Below are 16511 nucleotides of genomic sequence, written 5' to 3'. Positions count from 1 at the left end.
GCTAAAGGGGATGTTGCCAGATCTCAGCCATCTGTATACCTACCTCTCCCTCTCTCTCTCTCTTCTGCTCTTCCTCTTCCTCCCTCTCTCACTCTCTCCTTCCTCTCATACTGGCTGCCTTTCCCCTCCCGCGACACTTTCTTTACCTCTCCCCCTCACTTCTCCACCTCATCTTCTTCACCTCACAACCTCCCAAACTACTACTACTACTACTACTACTACTACTACTACTACTACTACTACTGACGGGAAGAGCTTTGGAGGCCCTAATAATACACAGATCCACAGGGAAAAGAAAGTACATGCCTTGATCTCATTCACTCGCTGCTCTCAGATCGTCAGAAGTCTGAATTTTGGGGTTTATCTGATTGCGTTAGTTATTTAGTAAAGGGGCGACGTTGTGGTCGTTAAAGGCGATGGTTGGAAGTGACGTTGTGGGTTTGGGTAGTGTTGATAGGACGGGGTTGAGGTGGTGGAAGGACTGTGTGATCTTGAGGGGTTGGAAGGGGATGCAGGAAGGTCGGGATGGTTATGGTTCTCCGGTGACTTGAAGCTTCTCCAGGTGTGGTGTTTATAGGTGTGCAGAGGAGAGAGAGAGAGAGAAGAGAGACAAGGAGGAGAGAGAGAGAGAGAGAGAGAGAGAGAGAGAGAGAGAGAGAGAGAGAGAGAGAGAGAGAGAGAGGGAGGAAAAACGAGATAATTTGTGGAGGTTGTTTTGTTTATGGTCTCTCCCTCGCTCTCTCTCTCCCTCTCTCTCTCTCTCATCTCTCTCTCTCTCTCTCTCTCTCTCTCTCTCTCTCTCTCTCCTCTCATCTCTCTCTCTCTCTCTCTCTCTCTCTCTTTCCGAGTGTTATATTTCTTTTGGATAGCAGTCATTTAAGATAATCTACCTATATTTTATTATGTTTATGCTATGTGTTTATAATTACTTAAAATTGTATGTAACAGAAAATTATGGTGAAGAAACATTTATTTTACCAACTTACTGTCTTGTCGTCGATTTTCATTAATGTTAACCAAGAAAGAATTCCGGAGTTCGTAGATACACGCAACACAAACAGGTAATAGATACAGGGTGTTATTATTATCATTTTTTTTTTTACCTGTTAACGATTGCAGTGAATTAATAATTAGAAACTGGAATTTTGTTGTCTTTTACTTACGATTTTATATTCAGACAGTGTTCATTCCACTACAAAACATGAATTTCTATATTGAGACGGGCATGTATTTGGTATGAGGAAGAAGGTGAAGGAAGAGTTGGGGGAGTGGAAGAGGAGGGCAAGGGAAGGAGTGTATCTAGGTTAGGGGAAAAGGAGGAAGTTGGGGAGTGGAAGGGGAGGGTAAGGGGGAGGAAGAAGTTGGGGAATACTTGGGGCGGGGAAGGAAAGGGAAGGAGGAGTAAGTTGGGAGTGGAAGGGGCGGGCAAGTGAAGGAGTGTATCTCTTCTCCTTTACGTGCCAGCCGAGAAGACAGATGCCATAAAAGTTCTCCTTCGCTGGGGAATCGCAAGACTAACGCTAATGTTTCTTTGTGTTTGCCCACTGACATTGATGTGCGAACTTTTAGAAATAGATGTATCAGTATGTGCCTCTTCCCTGCACGCCCGGCACCACCACGCAGCTTAAATCATCCCTGTGTGCCCCTTTACTGCCCTTTTTCATCCCTCTTTTTTGCCTCTGTTTTGGGGCGCGAGGTGAGGGCCGGGAGGCGTGTGAAGGTCTCCACGCCACTCGGAAAATTAAGGATAGTGAGGCTGCGTTTCCACGTTGACCTGATGACCCAAGCTTCGTGTTGAGGGGCAGATTGAAGGAGAGGAAGGAGCTGGAAGGAAAGTAAAGGTGGTGCAAGGAGGGAAGGAAAGAAGCTGGTTAGGTGGAGCTGCGAGGTTGGAACGGAATGGAGATGAGGAAGGCGAGGGAGGGAGGGAGGACGCGAGGGGAAGAAAGAGGATTGAAAGGAGGAGGGAAAAGTGGCGCAAGGATGGAAGAAGGGGAAGGAAAGAGGCGGCTCAGAAAGGTGGAGCTGCGAAGTTGGAACGGAATGGAGATGAGGAAGGGTGGATGCAAGGGAAACAAGGGGGAGGGGGTTGAAGGTGGAAAGAAGGGAAGGGAAGGAAAGGGGACAGAGAGATCAAGAAGGGAAGAAATAAGAATGAATGTTGGAGAAAAATGAGGTGTGAAGGAAAGATACGAGTAAAATGAGAAGGGAAAACAGGAAGAAAATTTTGAAGGAGAGAGAGAGAAAGAAGGTATAGGAGAAGCGAATGAGCAAGGAAGGAAGGCTGGGAGAAGGGAGAAAAATAAAAAAAATATAAAGTAAATGTAAGGAAAGGAACACAAGAATATGAGAAGCAAGTGAAGGAAGGAGGGTAACGGTGGTAATAGAAAAAAGGATGAAAGAAAGGAAAGAAAAACAAAAGAAAAAGAGACTGCGATGGAGGGAAGGGAAGCAAGGAAAGAAGAGGGGACAGAAGAGAGAGGAGGAAAAGAGAAAGTGATGGAGGGAGAGAAAAGGAGATGATAAAGACGGAGAGCGGACGTGAGGATGGGAGAAAAAGGAAGCGAGAGAGGGAGAAAGGGAAGTGAGGATGCGAGGGAGGGAGGAAGGGAGGGAGGGGGAAGCGGAGGTGAGGGAGGGAAGACCATCATAACTTTGACAATGTTGGCGGGAGGGGGGAGGAAGGGATGTCCAGAGCACGTGTTTTTCCTCTTCTTTTTCCTCACTATTTATTGTATATTCTCTCTCTCTCTCTCTCTCTCTCTCTCGTCTCTCTCCTCTCTCTCTCTCTCATCTCTCTCTTCTCTCTCCTCTCTCTCTCTCTCTCTCTCTCTCTCTGAGGCTGACTTGTGGTTTTCATTTGTTTTTTTGTCACACTGTACATACTTGTTATTTTTATTTATCTTTCTTTTATTATTTCTTCATCTTGTTTTTGTTCTTTTTGTTCTTCTTGTTCTTGCTCTTCTTCTTCTTCTTCTTATTATTATTATTATTATTATTATTATTATTATTATTATTATTATTATTATTATTATTATTATTATTATTATCATCGTTATTATTAAACGTAATTAATCTGTCATATTACGTCCATAATTTGTCTTATTTTATATTGAGAGAGAGAGAGAGAGAGAGAGAGAGAGAGAGAGAGAGAGAGAGAGAGAGAGAGAGAGAGAGAGAGAGAATTGTAATCAACCTACTTAAACACAACCACTTACGTACACCATTAATCACCACTCCTCAAACTTTCTCACACCACAAACAACAAACTTCACCCCCAAGCAACCGCCAAGTGACACCTTTATTTTTGACACCACTGAATATACCAATTAATAATCACCACTAACTATGTATTCTCCCCCCAGCTCCTGCCATCCGGGTTCTCCATGCCTCACCGAAGCTACTATGACCGACTGCCCAACACTGAGGTAAGAACTCGAGATAAATGTTTGGCCGTCACTCCCACACTTCTAATTCTTACATCTAGCGTCACTCTGGTACTTTTCGCCTACTTGCTTCTGTTCTTCCATCCCGGGCCGCTTCACCACGGAGAGCAGACCTTGCCCCAGGCCTTGCGATGGGCCCCAAGCGGAGTTTTGTGGTGGCGTGGATTATAATGATGTCTTGGATGTGAATAATTGTAATCTGTTTGGTTATCTCTCTCTCTCTCTCTCTCTCTCTCTCTCTCTCTCTCTCTCTCTCTCTCTCTCTCTCTCTCTCTCTCTCTCTCTCTCTCTCTCTCTCTCTCTCTCACACACACACACACACACACACACACACACACACACACACACACACACACACACACACACACACACACACACACACACACACACACTACATCGACACCTGGAAACATCAAAACTAAATATCACGTTTTCATTTGACATGCATATATTCACATTTACATTTTCGCCTCTAGTAATGAGCGCCGTTCATTACTGTACACACGTCAGTCCGCTGTGAATGTATGAAAACTTGCCGTTCAGTGATTTCCTCCGCTATTTAGTATTTTTGTCATTCAGTTCATAATTACGTGTGTGTGTGTGTGTGTGTGTGTGTGTGTGTGTGTGTGTGTGTGTCAGGTTTATCACCATAACAATAGAAATCATAGTCATCAAAATTGTAGTTAATAGATGTGTTTGAAGATTGGGAAATGTTTGCACCAAACTTGCGTGTGCGTGTGTGTGATCGTGGGTGCTTTCCAGGGGGAAAAAAAAAATGTCGAACACACAGACTGCAACAACAAACACATCTTATTTTCATTCTCCTATATCTTGTTTCTTCCCATAAGTCAGTATTGCGTAGTAGCTTCAGTCACTACACTAGCAAAGATCGCCGGAAGCACCGTACGAGTGTGTGTATTAGTCTACGGAGAGACTGTGCCATGTTTAACAAAGGCAGCAGTGATAAGTGGGACAGGGCAGGGATCGACAGTCTGGCTCTGTGTCTGCGGGCACAAGAGGTGCGCGGAATCGACTTTCATTCCTGCCAGGGGTCATTCATGGCGAACAAGATGCAGAGTTTATGAAAACCTTGAATGCAACAAGGAGAATAGTTATGTAATAAGTAGAACATAGGTATCCTGCATTTAGCAGCACATTTTGGTTTTCGTATATCCATTTCAGTGTTCTAAACTGAATATTGATCCTATAACTAATTTAGTAACACTTAATAATTAATATGCTTAAACTCTGACTCTTAAATAATGTTGAGTTTCCAGATAATTCCTTTTAAGACGGTTGTTCATCCATAACAACCAAGTTTTCTTGGGTCTGTGTTTGCTAAGCGCTTCTTCTCTTCCTCCTGATCCATTGTCCTTAATGGATGTCGCTGAACCATTCTTTGTGATGGCGCTGACCAGTTCCCGAATATGCATCTGCCCAGGAAGTTGAGGAAAGGCCAATCTGTGTGTCTCGGAGCGTCGGAACTCTCCATCCTACAGCAGCTGCAAAAATACTTGTTTCACTTCAGTGTAATGACATGAGCTGTGACTTACTGGTACACCACCACCATGTGTAGTGTGCCCCATGACCCACCTGCTGCAGGCACCACCAGACAGCAGCAACTAGAAGAGACCCAGCCCTTAGCCTTCATATCTAAATCTGGTTTTCATTCACTTAATTGATTTGTTTTACAATTTTCATCAACTTGTCAGATACATAAGATTTTCTCTTTAAGATTCACTAGTAAAATGAAGGCAGTTTTCAGGTCACCTCTGGCTGCATCTGTCACTACCTTCTTGTTGTTTCCTGGGCTTGTCAGGCTGTTCTAGCCTATCTGAACTAGGTATTGGGTTCCCAGCACACCTGCCACCTCTGTCAGTATCATGCCATCATGTATTTATAAATAGTTGTCCTTTACTAACCATCTAGAATGAAGGAAAACACTTCAGTAAAAATCCTGTGGAGCTGAAGACCTCACTCAAACTCTTGACTCCTCACACACACACACACACACACACACACACACACACACACACACACACACACACACACACACACACACACACACACACACACACACACACACACACACACACACACACACACTCTCTCTCTCTCTCTCTCTCTCTCTCTCTCTCTCTCTCTCTCTCTCTCTCTCTCTCTCTCTCTCTCTCTCTCTCTCTCTCTCTCTCTCTCTCTCTCTCTCTCTCTCTGTTGCAGATAATGTTCTTGGTACTTTAAAGTACATACATATAATTAAAGTTTTCATTTTTCAACTTTTATGACTGCTTTAAATCAAGTTGGAAAATTGTTTTCCCACAAAAAAAAGTAGTTACATATTTGCAGCAAACACAACAGGATGATTATGTAGGAAAAAGCAGCCACATGAACCAGAGATACATGTACATATAGGATCCTATTCTGAAATACTTCTGTGCCACACCTACACTGCTTTCTAAAGGCTTTAGTTGAAGCTACTTAGGTTTTTAAGGGCATTTTTTATGGTTTTAGTGACAGATATACAAGATTCCTATATTATTAAAAGGATAAAATCTTGAAAACCCAGACACTCAGCTCTCTGGCCTTTGACAATAGCTGTGGTGAGAGAGCACAGCATTTCAGAATACAAGCCTTAGTTGTGCAGCAGAGGCTAGAGCTTGGTAGGTGGGACCGGCCAGATGACAGTTGAGTTGTGTAGAGGAAAATACAGTATGTATCTTTATGTGCCATGTTTCCTCTTTCACCAGCAGGACTCACTGATAACTCTTTAGTGTCCTTGGGTGTCTGAGTCCTTGTAGTATCTTTAATGTTTGCCACATGTGTGTGTCTTTGTAGTATCTTTTTAATGTATTTGTTACATGTGTGTGTGTGTGTGTGTGTGTGTGTGTGTGTGTGTGTGTGTGTGTGTGTGTGTGTGTGTGTGTGTGTGTGTGTGCTTGTGTGTGTCTGTCTGTCTGTCTGTCTGTCTGTGCTCGCACCACTTTTTCTTAACCTAATAATCTTCCTCACCAAGTTGTTTTGTTGGTATTCTTTCACCAAGACTGAGATCACTTGTTTACACGAGTATCAGTAAGCACACAGAATCACATCTGATTAGGCACAGTGCTCGTCAGTGTCCTGTGTTGCTCCCCCTTCTGGTTAGCACTGCTCCTGTCTGTCACACTATTGTCCTCTGTTCTGTCCCCTTCACTCCACATCCACCTCACCCTCACATTGCCACCACCACCACCACCACCTGCATGTTGGTGTACCATTTTTCTGTCCTAAAACTTTTCATCTCTGAGCAGCCACATTCGTACTGCCTCAGTCTGTCCCCCTCCTTCCCCATCCCCCTTCTTGCCCTGTGTTGTTCCCTGCCCTGTGTTGGTGCATCATTAATTGTGAGCAAAATTGCAGCTGGAGTGCTTATAATGGATGCCTCCACGTCAGAGACACACATGTGACCTCTTCCCAAACTGTTCTGTGTCTGTCCTTGTCTGGCCAGCCACTGGTGCTTACATGTCTCTGCCTTATCCTGGCCAGCTTGCTAAATTTTAACTGCCTTATCTTGGAATTCAGTGGTATCCAGATATGCTTTTTAATTAGCTATATTTCAGTAAGTGGTACTGCATAACATTCTTCAATATTCTAAGAAAAAATATTTTTGTCTACCTTTATAGTTATCTTTATGTTTATTGTAGTACCTTTTTGGATAAACTGTCAGGGTACTTTGCATTCTTGTTTTAGTGGTAATCACAGTCACAGACTACTCTGCCTTCAAAGCAGATATATGAGCATATGAAAGTATTTTCATTGGTTATTGTTGTCAACCACAATTCATTATGCATGTGTGTAGTCTGTTTTCTGTAATACTGTGTTCCAACCACTCTCAGTAACATTGGTTTCAGTTCAGTTACTTTTACCCAGAATCATTATGAACAACACCACAAGGAGACATCACTGTCACTGCATTTAATTTATGCTTATTCCAAAATTTATGGGTTTAATCTGAATTGAGAGTTTACTTTTCAGAATTAAACTGATGTGATAGTTGTACCTTATTTGTTCATCATTACATATCTTTTACCTAACAAATATTTACACATTTTCTAGATCTGATACTGTTATGATACTTAACCCTGAACACTTTTCTTTGAGTGAATCTTGGTGCTCTCTAATTCTGTTTAAAAAATTTGATGTACAGAATATAATTTTCATAATACATACATGGAGAAATTGTTCTTGTGTTTACTTTTCTTCTGTGTAGTTTAGCAGGTTTAACTCTGCAGCATTTCACCAGAACTTAGCCAGAAGCAGCAACTTTATCTTCCTCCCCAAAAATTTCTCAGTCAGCATTCTCTTCTTCCTCTTTGTCATGCTGTCTCTGAGATATACAATAGAAAAAGAGTAGAAAAGAAAATGAAAGTGCTATATGTATTTAGTTGGGGTAATCCTGCACCTCACAATCCTCTCTATTCTTGCATTTGTTGCTTTATTATACTGCTGTAGTTCCTCTAATATGAGTTTATGTATTAAGATATGTATTATTTTGATGAGTGCATAAGGAAATACATGTTCCCATGCAAAGCTGAAATAATTTATCAGGATCCATTAACTGAGTCACCAATATCTAAAGTTTTCACTTCCTTCTGCACTTGCATGAATGTGGCACATTTCCACTGAACAAGCAGAATGTTTGCACCAACACCTGCAATTTACTTGTCACAGTTATCAACATGCACAATTTGTTCCCAATGTTGCAGCACATGAGCATGACAGATGGATAGTCTTAAGGATTCCATAACCTATAAGTACTAGGATTTGCCTTTTCCCATCAATGCTTTATTATGCAACCATAATTTGAAATTGTACATTATATCAGCTAATTTTTGCATGTATATATTAATGTAATTACAAAGTGCTTGAAAATACATTCCTTCATAAATTATTCATATGGCAAGTTTGAAGATTCCTGAGCAAGCCTAAAGTTTATTTTACCTTTGCTTGATGTGCAGTAAAAAATGTTAATACCCTGCTTCATTACTCGGCTTCAAGTTTTGAATTTTTGTTTACCCAAGGAATGAAAACCCTCAAATTTACACTGGATTTCACTCGTTCTTGAAGACGCCCCATTTGTTTTCTTTAGTTTTGATTGAACTTACATCTTTGGTGTTATTTCAGGTGGAGCAGACCTACAAGCAGTACATCAAAGACACAATGAAGCTCTTTGATGCCACCGGTCCTGACGCCCTGGAGTACGCTGCCCACCTCTTCCACTACGAGAGCCGCATTGCTGAGATTACCCCGTCTGACAGCATTCTGAATGACCCTCATGCTTCCAACAACCTCATCTCCATTGGGGAGCTTTCTCAGATTGCTCGCAGTGTAAGTCTTTGTGCACAGTATTGAAAGGGAAGTTTCTGTGTGTATAAGTATCCTGAGTATTTTTCTTATGTAGTCACTTGTGCAGTCATATAGGCTTAGGTTTTCAAGCACATAATTATTATTACAGGAATATCTACTACAACATAGGGCTGTTTTATTTTATTTTTTTATTTATTTAATTTTATTTATTTATTATTATTATTATTATTTTTTTTTTTTTTTTTGTTTTGATTGTACTTACAATATTTTCTGCCTGCATTTCACATTCATACTACTACCATTATAAATAGTGTATATGCCACCACCACCACCACCACCACCATCATTATTAAGATACCATTTTTCTAAATAATCAAATCATGCAGAATCCAGATAATAAAAAAAAAAAAAAGAGGGAGAAAGGTTATCATGTATTAACAGCATGTGTAATCAAGTCAGTTATATTGAAGAGACATGCCTCAACAGGTTCCGTGGCTTTCTCTCCTGCGGCAAATGTTTCCCAACAGCAAGTTGGACCACAGGACAGATGTGCTGGCCGTCTCCAGAGAGTACTTCAGTGATGTCTCCGAAATCATTTCCACAACTGATGCAAAGTATGGTGTTCTTACCTGTTGGCTTTCATACTGAACATTTAAAATCAAGCAATCTTGATGTAATATTGTTAAGATGTTTTCTCTATCTCACCTCTTCTCTGGTATTTATTTCAGCTTAAATCTTCAGATTTTTTTCCACACAATGTAAATTCTAGTACTTGCATCCAGATTACTGCACTACATATCAATATTTTTAATCTTTTGATGTTAGAAATATAGTATATGTGTCTTCCCATATCAGACTATACAAATATTAATGTGTCATTATTTACATAATTAAAACGAATATTTTGAATGCTGTCATAATATTAGCTCTTGAACTCTGCATAGACTGGTACACCATGATCACTACATAATCTTACATTCTTGTCTTGGAATAAGGGATACAATGTATTTATGTTGCCTTGCATCATTATAACAAGTTGATGGCCTGAATTGTGTAACAATTAGTGTTAAATGTACACTATGAACTTTTTGTATTACAATGTATATTTTATGTCTCTGATTACAATGCTCCTTTCCTTCTTTTCAGTTTGCTCAACAACTATTTAATCTTCAGTTTTGTTAGTGCGTACATTCCATACCTGTCATCAGAGAACACTCGAGTCTTGGATCTTTTCCACAAAGAATTTACAGGTAAACTTTCTGATCATAGTTCTTAAATTATTAGATAAAGGAGTGTGATAACTCCACTGTCCACAGTGTTATGAAAATAGGGTATGTGGATAAGTTCATAAGTGCATCCCTCCATATCCTATCAGAATAAGATTAATCCAAAAAGTTTTCAGATTGCTTGGCATTGCTTTAACAATAAGGGTACATGTAACTAAGTTGCTTCAAATGCTGGATTCAAGATGAAGGATGATTTATGTAAATCTGAGATATAACTTAGAAAAACCATAATGATATTTATGATAATAATAATAATGTGGTAAGTCCAGTTGTCTATGTGCTGAAGAACAGCTCCTCTTATGAAATCATCATTATTATTCAGATTTTGGCATCTTTAATAGCCAGTTGCAGGACACAAGAACCAATACTGAATTTTTTTTTTATTAAATAGCTCTAATAATAGTAATAATACAGTGAAAGAATTTTAGTTGTCAGTGTGAATTATGGTGTCCTTGTGCTCTACTTCTGACAAAATACTACTTATAGTTGATAGTTAGAATTTTTAGTTTTAAGGCAAATTATTTATAATTCATCACTATTGTATGGAAAGTTTTGTAGCACTGGGATTTAAAGTGATGCCTGTTGATGAAACTGTATTGAGTAATTGAAAACATTTCCTCCTCCACATTCAGGCCAGCAGGAGCCCATGGAACGGTGGGAGTTTTGCATTCAGTCAACAGCAAAATTCTTCAATTTTGGCCTTGGTTCTCTTTATGAACGCAGCCCGAACAGATACAAAGCACGCCAGAAGAATTCACAAGTGGTAAGTCAGGGAAAATTGAATTATAAATGTATTATGCAATTGTATAGATCAGTGTATTTGTAGATTGTAACTTGCTTTCCTTGTGTGAAAATGAATTTATAATAGTATCACAGTAAATGTATATTTTCATGTTTAAACTATAACTGAGTAACAAAAAATCTGAAATACTTCTGTTTAGTTACATGAAATACTCAGCCATTTTAACTTAGCTACCACAAAATACCAAACATTCTGAAATGCTTCTATTTCAGCTGCATGAGATGTTCAACCAGATTCGATACACTTTTGGCTCCAATCTGGAAAGCAGCCGCTGGTATCCACTTGAAATAAAGTCTCAAATCAGGGCCAAGGTAGAGTTGATGTGCTCTTATAATATATAAGGCAGGGGAACTAGATTTATTGCAGCACAGTTGTTTGTTTCAGCTGGTGTATCATTAGCATTACTGCTGCTTTCATTATGTCCAACATTAGAGTCAGTAAGAAGAAAATCAAAACATGAAATTATCAGAAATTACTGCAAACCATTTAAGCTTTAACTCTGTAATGTCAGTTATTCTTATGCATCTTATAAATGAAAAGAAGGATATTAGATAATGTAGAATTAGATAATGTAGATCTGAGAAATGGGTTAGAGGATGTAGTTATGAATGTTTTGAAAATGAGAATGATTAAATAGCAGATTAACCTGAACATAACACACTTCACTCAATATTTTGCAGCTGAGCAACATGTCTCTTGCTGTCGGCTACCCAGAGCGTCTCCTGAACCCAGCAGTGATTGACAGCTACTATGACGGCTACACCATCTTCATAAAAGACTTCTTTAAAAATCTCCAGGTATTTATATATTACCATGTTACTGATGTACTGTGATGCTGGTGATCATGGACTTTATTCTGCAGTCATTTGCCATATACTTCAAATTCATTGTGTTCCATCAGCTTTCTATGACCTATAACTAACATGTTTAAAACAAAAATTGTGTAGAGATAATTTCTCCGTGAAGCCAAACTGTTCCTCTGCAGTGTCTCTTCTTAACCTCTTTTTGTCCATTATTGCATGGAAATCAGATAGTCAATTGATTGTTTGCTTCCCTCCAGTATTCCAAACTGTAAATGTATGCATGGTTAGAAATACTAAATTCACCATTTGCCCTGATATTGCCTCCATACATCTTTGCTCTTCTCTCAAAATCTTAATTTTTTAAGTGTTCTCAGCATTTAAGAAGCTTTTCAATCTCCTTTGAATTTGCTTGTTTCTCTTTTGAATGTAATTCCTTAAAACTGTTAAACCATCTAAAACCTCTGATACCTTGAAATTATGCTCTCTCTCTCTCTCTCTCTCTCTCTCTCTCTCTCTCTCTCTCTCTCTCTCTCTCTCTCTCTCTCTCTCTCTCTCTCTCTCTCTCTCTCTCTCTCTCTCTCTCTCTCTCTCTCTCTCTCTCTCTCTCTCTCTCTCTCTCTCTCACATTAGCAGTCTTATCATTTCGTACATCACTTGCTGGTTCCTCTCTTTGGCCGCTTCATAATCCTGGGCTGTTCAATGGCCCTGCATATATGTGTGTGTTTTTTAGATTGAATTATCTCTCAAGAAAACATTCATCTTCATTTGCAAATCCACATGTTATTTACATTTATCGTGTTATTATCTTGATTATCTCTCCACCAGGACTCCATTCGAAGTGCTGGACAGCAAATGGAAATGAAACTGATAGATCCTATGCCAGAGTCTGGCTGGATGGATGCACTCACTAAGGATGATGTCACCTATGTCCATGAAGCCAACAAAATTGTAGTTCCTCCCCACCTTCTCAATCCACCACTATTCCATCGCAATTATCCTCTGTAAGTGATATGCTGTTTGCTTCAAGTGCATAGACTCATACATTGAAAAATTGGCCATTGTAAGCTGCTTTGTCTCAATGAGTTTCATAGAAGACAGTTTTAACCCGTTAAAATTTGTGGATACATAAACCATGGTTTTTATAAAGTCTCAGAATGTTTTGGTCGCACTTCATTTATATGTATATGCTTTTCATGAGGAATGGGATTTAGTAATAGTAATTAGTATCATATAGTCTTTTTACTTTTCTTTCAGAGCAATGCTGTATGGCAGCCTTGGGGTGCAGATTGCCCGTGCAATGTTGAGAACAGCTGATGCTGTTGGCCTTGGCTGGAACAGTAAAGGCCTGCTGGAGGACAGGACAGGCTACACAAACAGGTTAGAACCTCTAGCTTCTTTTTTCGTCCTATTCCATACTTTTGTTGATGGCTATGCTTTGATTATTTTGTGGGTTCACAGTCATATTCTGGAGCTTACAAAAATACATTCATTGTTATGTAATATGTATGCTCTAAACTTGTTCATTGTAATTACTCAACACACCTCTTTGAAACTGACCTAATACCTGTCTGTCAGATTTGATGGTCTCCTAAATCAATGTTACATACATCACCAATTGTAGCAACATCTTGAATTTCTTATTTGTGGACTGATATGAATGCTGTGTGGACTTTGCATATCTATAGCATAATGCATTGACCAGCAGATCACTCGACAACATTCGAAGCCGGTCTGACTGCATTGCTTCATCTGTGATGGAGCATGGCATTGAAACAGATGCAGTTGTGGACAGAACAGCAGGTGACACGGCTGCTGAGATAGATGCTGCGAGACAGACATACCAAGTAAGTTCTTTTAGATCTTTTTTTGCTTAGTCATCATCACATTTATGCTCCAACACTTTTTAAAAGTTGGTTCCTGCTGAACTCATAGGTAAATGTTTATTTTATATGTGCAAGATAAATATGTATAATTATGAGGCTAGATTCAACAAATTAAGCAGCTAGAGGTCTGGTAACACCTCCATGTACTAGACCACTACTATCCTTGCTGAATGTGTATTCACCTACAGTATTGCAAGGAAATCTAAGCTACTAGAATTGCCTGGATTCTGACAACACTACCAGTTATGTATGGGCTTTTCTAAAGCTGTCTTTGTCTTTCATGTATATTTCTTTCTTAATGAACATATTATATTAAATTAATAAAATAGATGGTTGAACACCATAAATATGTTACTAAAGATGATAATATATTTGAGCATCAGTTATGTCATCAATATGAAAAATGATTAAAAGGGATGTACAATAATCATAACATAGTGTTAATTCGTGATATGGAAATCTTTTCATACATTTTGTACAGTGTGGTCCAGTGGGTGTCTCTTGCCCTCTACTCATTCATTCCTACTCACAGTTTTTCCACTTATTTTTGTTACTGTCATGTGTTCTCTTAATCTTGCAACACTTCACATATCACAAATGAATAGTCATGCAATAACTTGCTGATTCAAGTACTTAAATTGGGATGTTTACCAGCTTACCATAAGTCTAGTAACTTAAATTCAACTTTTTAAAAAATGAGTGTTCATATCTCAAAGGTTTATATTTCAGAGGATGCATGTATTGTGTATTTATTATGATTTATATTTTATTAGACCTTTTGTCTTATTTTACTCCTTTAGCATATAAATCTAACATGGCACCTGATTGCAGGCTTACCTCTCCCTGATGAAAATGCAGCCACAGCCACAGCACCCAAGCTTTGAGACCCTCAACACCACCAACATCTTCTTCATGGCATATGCTGGCGTAAGCATGGTCTTGCAATCATGATCCTAGTTATTTATATTTGTACAAATTAGCGCCAGTTTTTGATATTCTCTATTAACAAGGTTAGAAGTATGGTAATTAGAGAATTGAGATATGGAAGGTATTATGGATTGCTCAAAGATATGAGTGATACATGAGTGAATGCAAGGAATGAAAATGTTGAAAGCATTGCAGGACATTAAAAAAAAAAAAAAAACACTGTAAACTATTGTATAAATGGCAAGAATATGAATGGGAAAAAAATGAAGCAGTGATGGATTCAAGATTGTCAAGATCATAAAAGCAGTTAGGCAACAGAAGGAATCATGTGATTGCCATAAGACACTTCCAAAGTATCTATGGCAATGTCAGCAGTAATAAAAAAATAAGATGGAAAAAAACAGTGATGATAAGGAAGTTAGGAAGTACAGTTTCACTAAAACTATTATTATAACACATCTTGAAAATCTTTCTGGGAAGCTTGACTGAGAAGTGAAGAAATAATCACAAATGTGAGAATAGGAAATATCTAAACCATCTTATTTTTTTTTATGTGAATGTAATAATAGAAACAACAGGAATTGCAAAAATATTCTAGCAAACTTCATTCAAGAGATTCTTAAAGGGGCAGATAAAAAGTAATAAGGATAATTTTACTTCACCCGCATTACTACCTCATACATATACAAAAATTAATATAAAAACCATATGGTTCTGTCTTCGATTGGTTATCCATGGCAAGACAGAACCCCATTACGGAACCAATCGTTTGTTGTGAGAAAAGATATATGGCTGATGATGCTGCATATCATAGTATGAATTCTCTATTGAGTGTCAAATGTTTTGAATTAATTACTTCACCCTTCAAACCAACAATTTTGTAGGTACAGTAGGTTACGCGACAACGAACGTGATTCATTCCACTGTAGCATTCATTATGGCAAATGTGCATTATGGTGACTGAAGAACTTATGAGAAAAATTGAATGGTTCCAGCCAGGGAACCAGAAAACAATATAAAATATGCCATAATTAAATTTAAAAAATATTAAAAAAAACAAAATAACCCCAATAAGTAGAAGCGCTCTCTCTCTCTCTCTCTCTCTCTCTCTCTCTCTCTCTCTCTCTCTCTCTCTCTCTCTCTCTCTCTCTCTCTCTCTCTCTCTCTCTCTCTCTCTCTCTCTCTCTCTCCCTGAAAGTAAGAACAATCTTAAGGATTGCTAAATAGAATGAAACTGATTGAATGAAAATGGAATTACATATATGAGAGTGAGAGAGAGTGAGAAAGGATGAAGTAAAAAGGACATAAAATGAATGAGGGGAGGAGAGAGCAAGGTATCACTCCCTAGTCCCTTATCTCTGACAGATAATAGGGAGGGGAGGTGATAGGGAGGGAGGTTTGAGACAAGACAAAAGAAGGGAGAGGAAAGGAAAAAAGAGATGAAGGGACAGGCATTGGATAGATGAGCAGTGGCTTGCACAGTTGGTGAGTTAGTCTTGCAAGTTTTAGTTTATTCCAATTAAATTTTTATTAAAATTTCATTGCTCACATGAAAGGCAAGTTCGTCTTGCCAATTTTGGTTCATTATTCTGATTAAATATTTATCAAATTGCAGTGCTCACACAAGTGGTGAGTTCATTGTGCTAGTTTTGGTTCATTATCCTGAATAAATATTTATTAAAATTTCTGTGCTTTATTGGAGTTGTATGTTATAACAACTGTGTGTTGTCGCGTACCCTATTGTATACTGTGTGCCAGGTATGAGGGTAGCCATTTAGGGGTTTTCAGCAAAAAACCTAATCATCATGGCCATTCATACATTAATTGTCCATCTCATTTGATACCTGTCTTTGAGTCAGAAACCACCATTTTTTGTTTTACATTTAGTAATTGTGGGAGTATTTTTATCTTACTTTGAAATCTTTCAGAGTTTATGTGCAGACTTCACTTCACAACAAGAAGACATAGAACGCACATGTAATCCCTCATTAATGAGCAAACCAAGGTTAGTAAGATTCCCA

The 16511-nt window shown here is 38.7% G+C and overlaps 1 protein-coding gene across 1 annotated transcript in view; it reads left to right on the top strand.

Moving 5' to 3' along the window:
• LOC135101947 (endothelin-converting enzyme-like 1) overlaps positions 1-16511 on the top strand; it is a 108340-nt gene that overhangs the window by 83598 nt on the left and 8231 nt on the right. Inside the window, exons 4-15 of the mRNA XM_064006389.1 lie at positions 3366-3428; positions 8607-8810; positions 9276-9403; positions 9936-10039; positions 10708-10838; positions 11090-11188; positions 11558-11674; positions 12506-12681; positions 12935-13057; positions 13386-13524; positions 14395-14490; positions 16419-16495. Coding sequence (XP_063862459.1) covers positions 3366-3428; positions 8607-8810; positions 9276-9403; positions 9936-10039; positions 10708-10838; positions 11090-11188; positions 11558-11674; positions 12506-12681; positions 12935-13057; positions 13386-13524; positions 14395-14490; positions 16419-16495 — 1457 coding nt within the window. The remainder of the gene's footprint in view (positions 1-3365; positions 3429-8606; positions 8811-9275; positions 9404-9935; positions 10040-10707; positions 10839-11089; positions 11189-11557; positions 11675-12505; positions 12682-12934; positions 13058-13385; positions 13525-14394; positions 14491-16418; positions 16496-16511) is intronic.

The sequence above is a fragment of the Scylla paramamosain genome, chromosome 7 (assembly GCF_035594125.1).
Source record: "Scylla paramamosain isolate STU-SP2022 chromosome 7, ASM3559412v1, whole genome shotgun sequence".
In the NCBI taxonomy this organism is placed as follows: Eukaryota; Metazoa; Arthropoda; class Malacostraca; order Decapoda; family Portunidae; genus Scylla; species Scylla paramamosain.
This window is presented reverse-complemented; position numbering and strand designations above follow the sequence as displayed.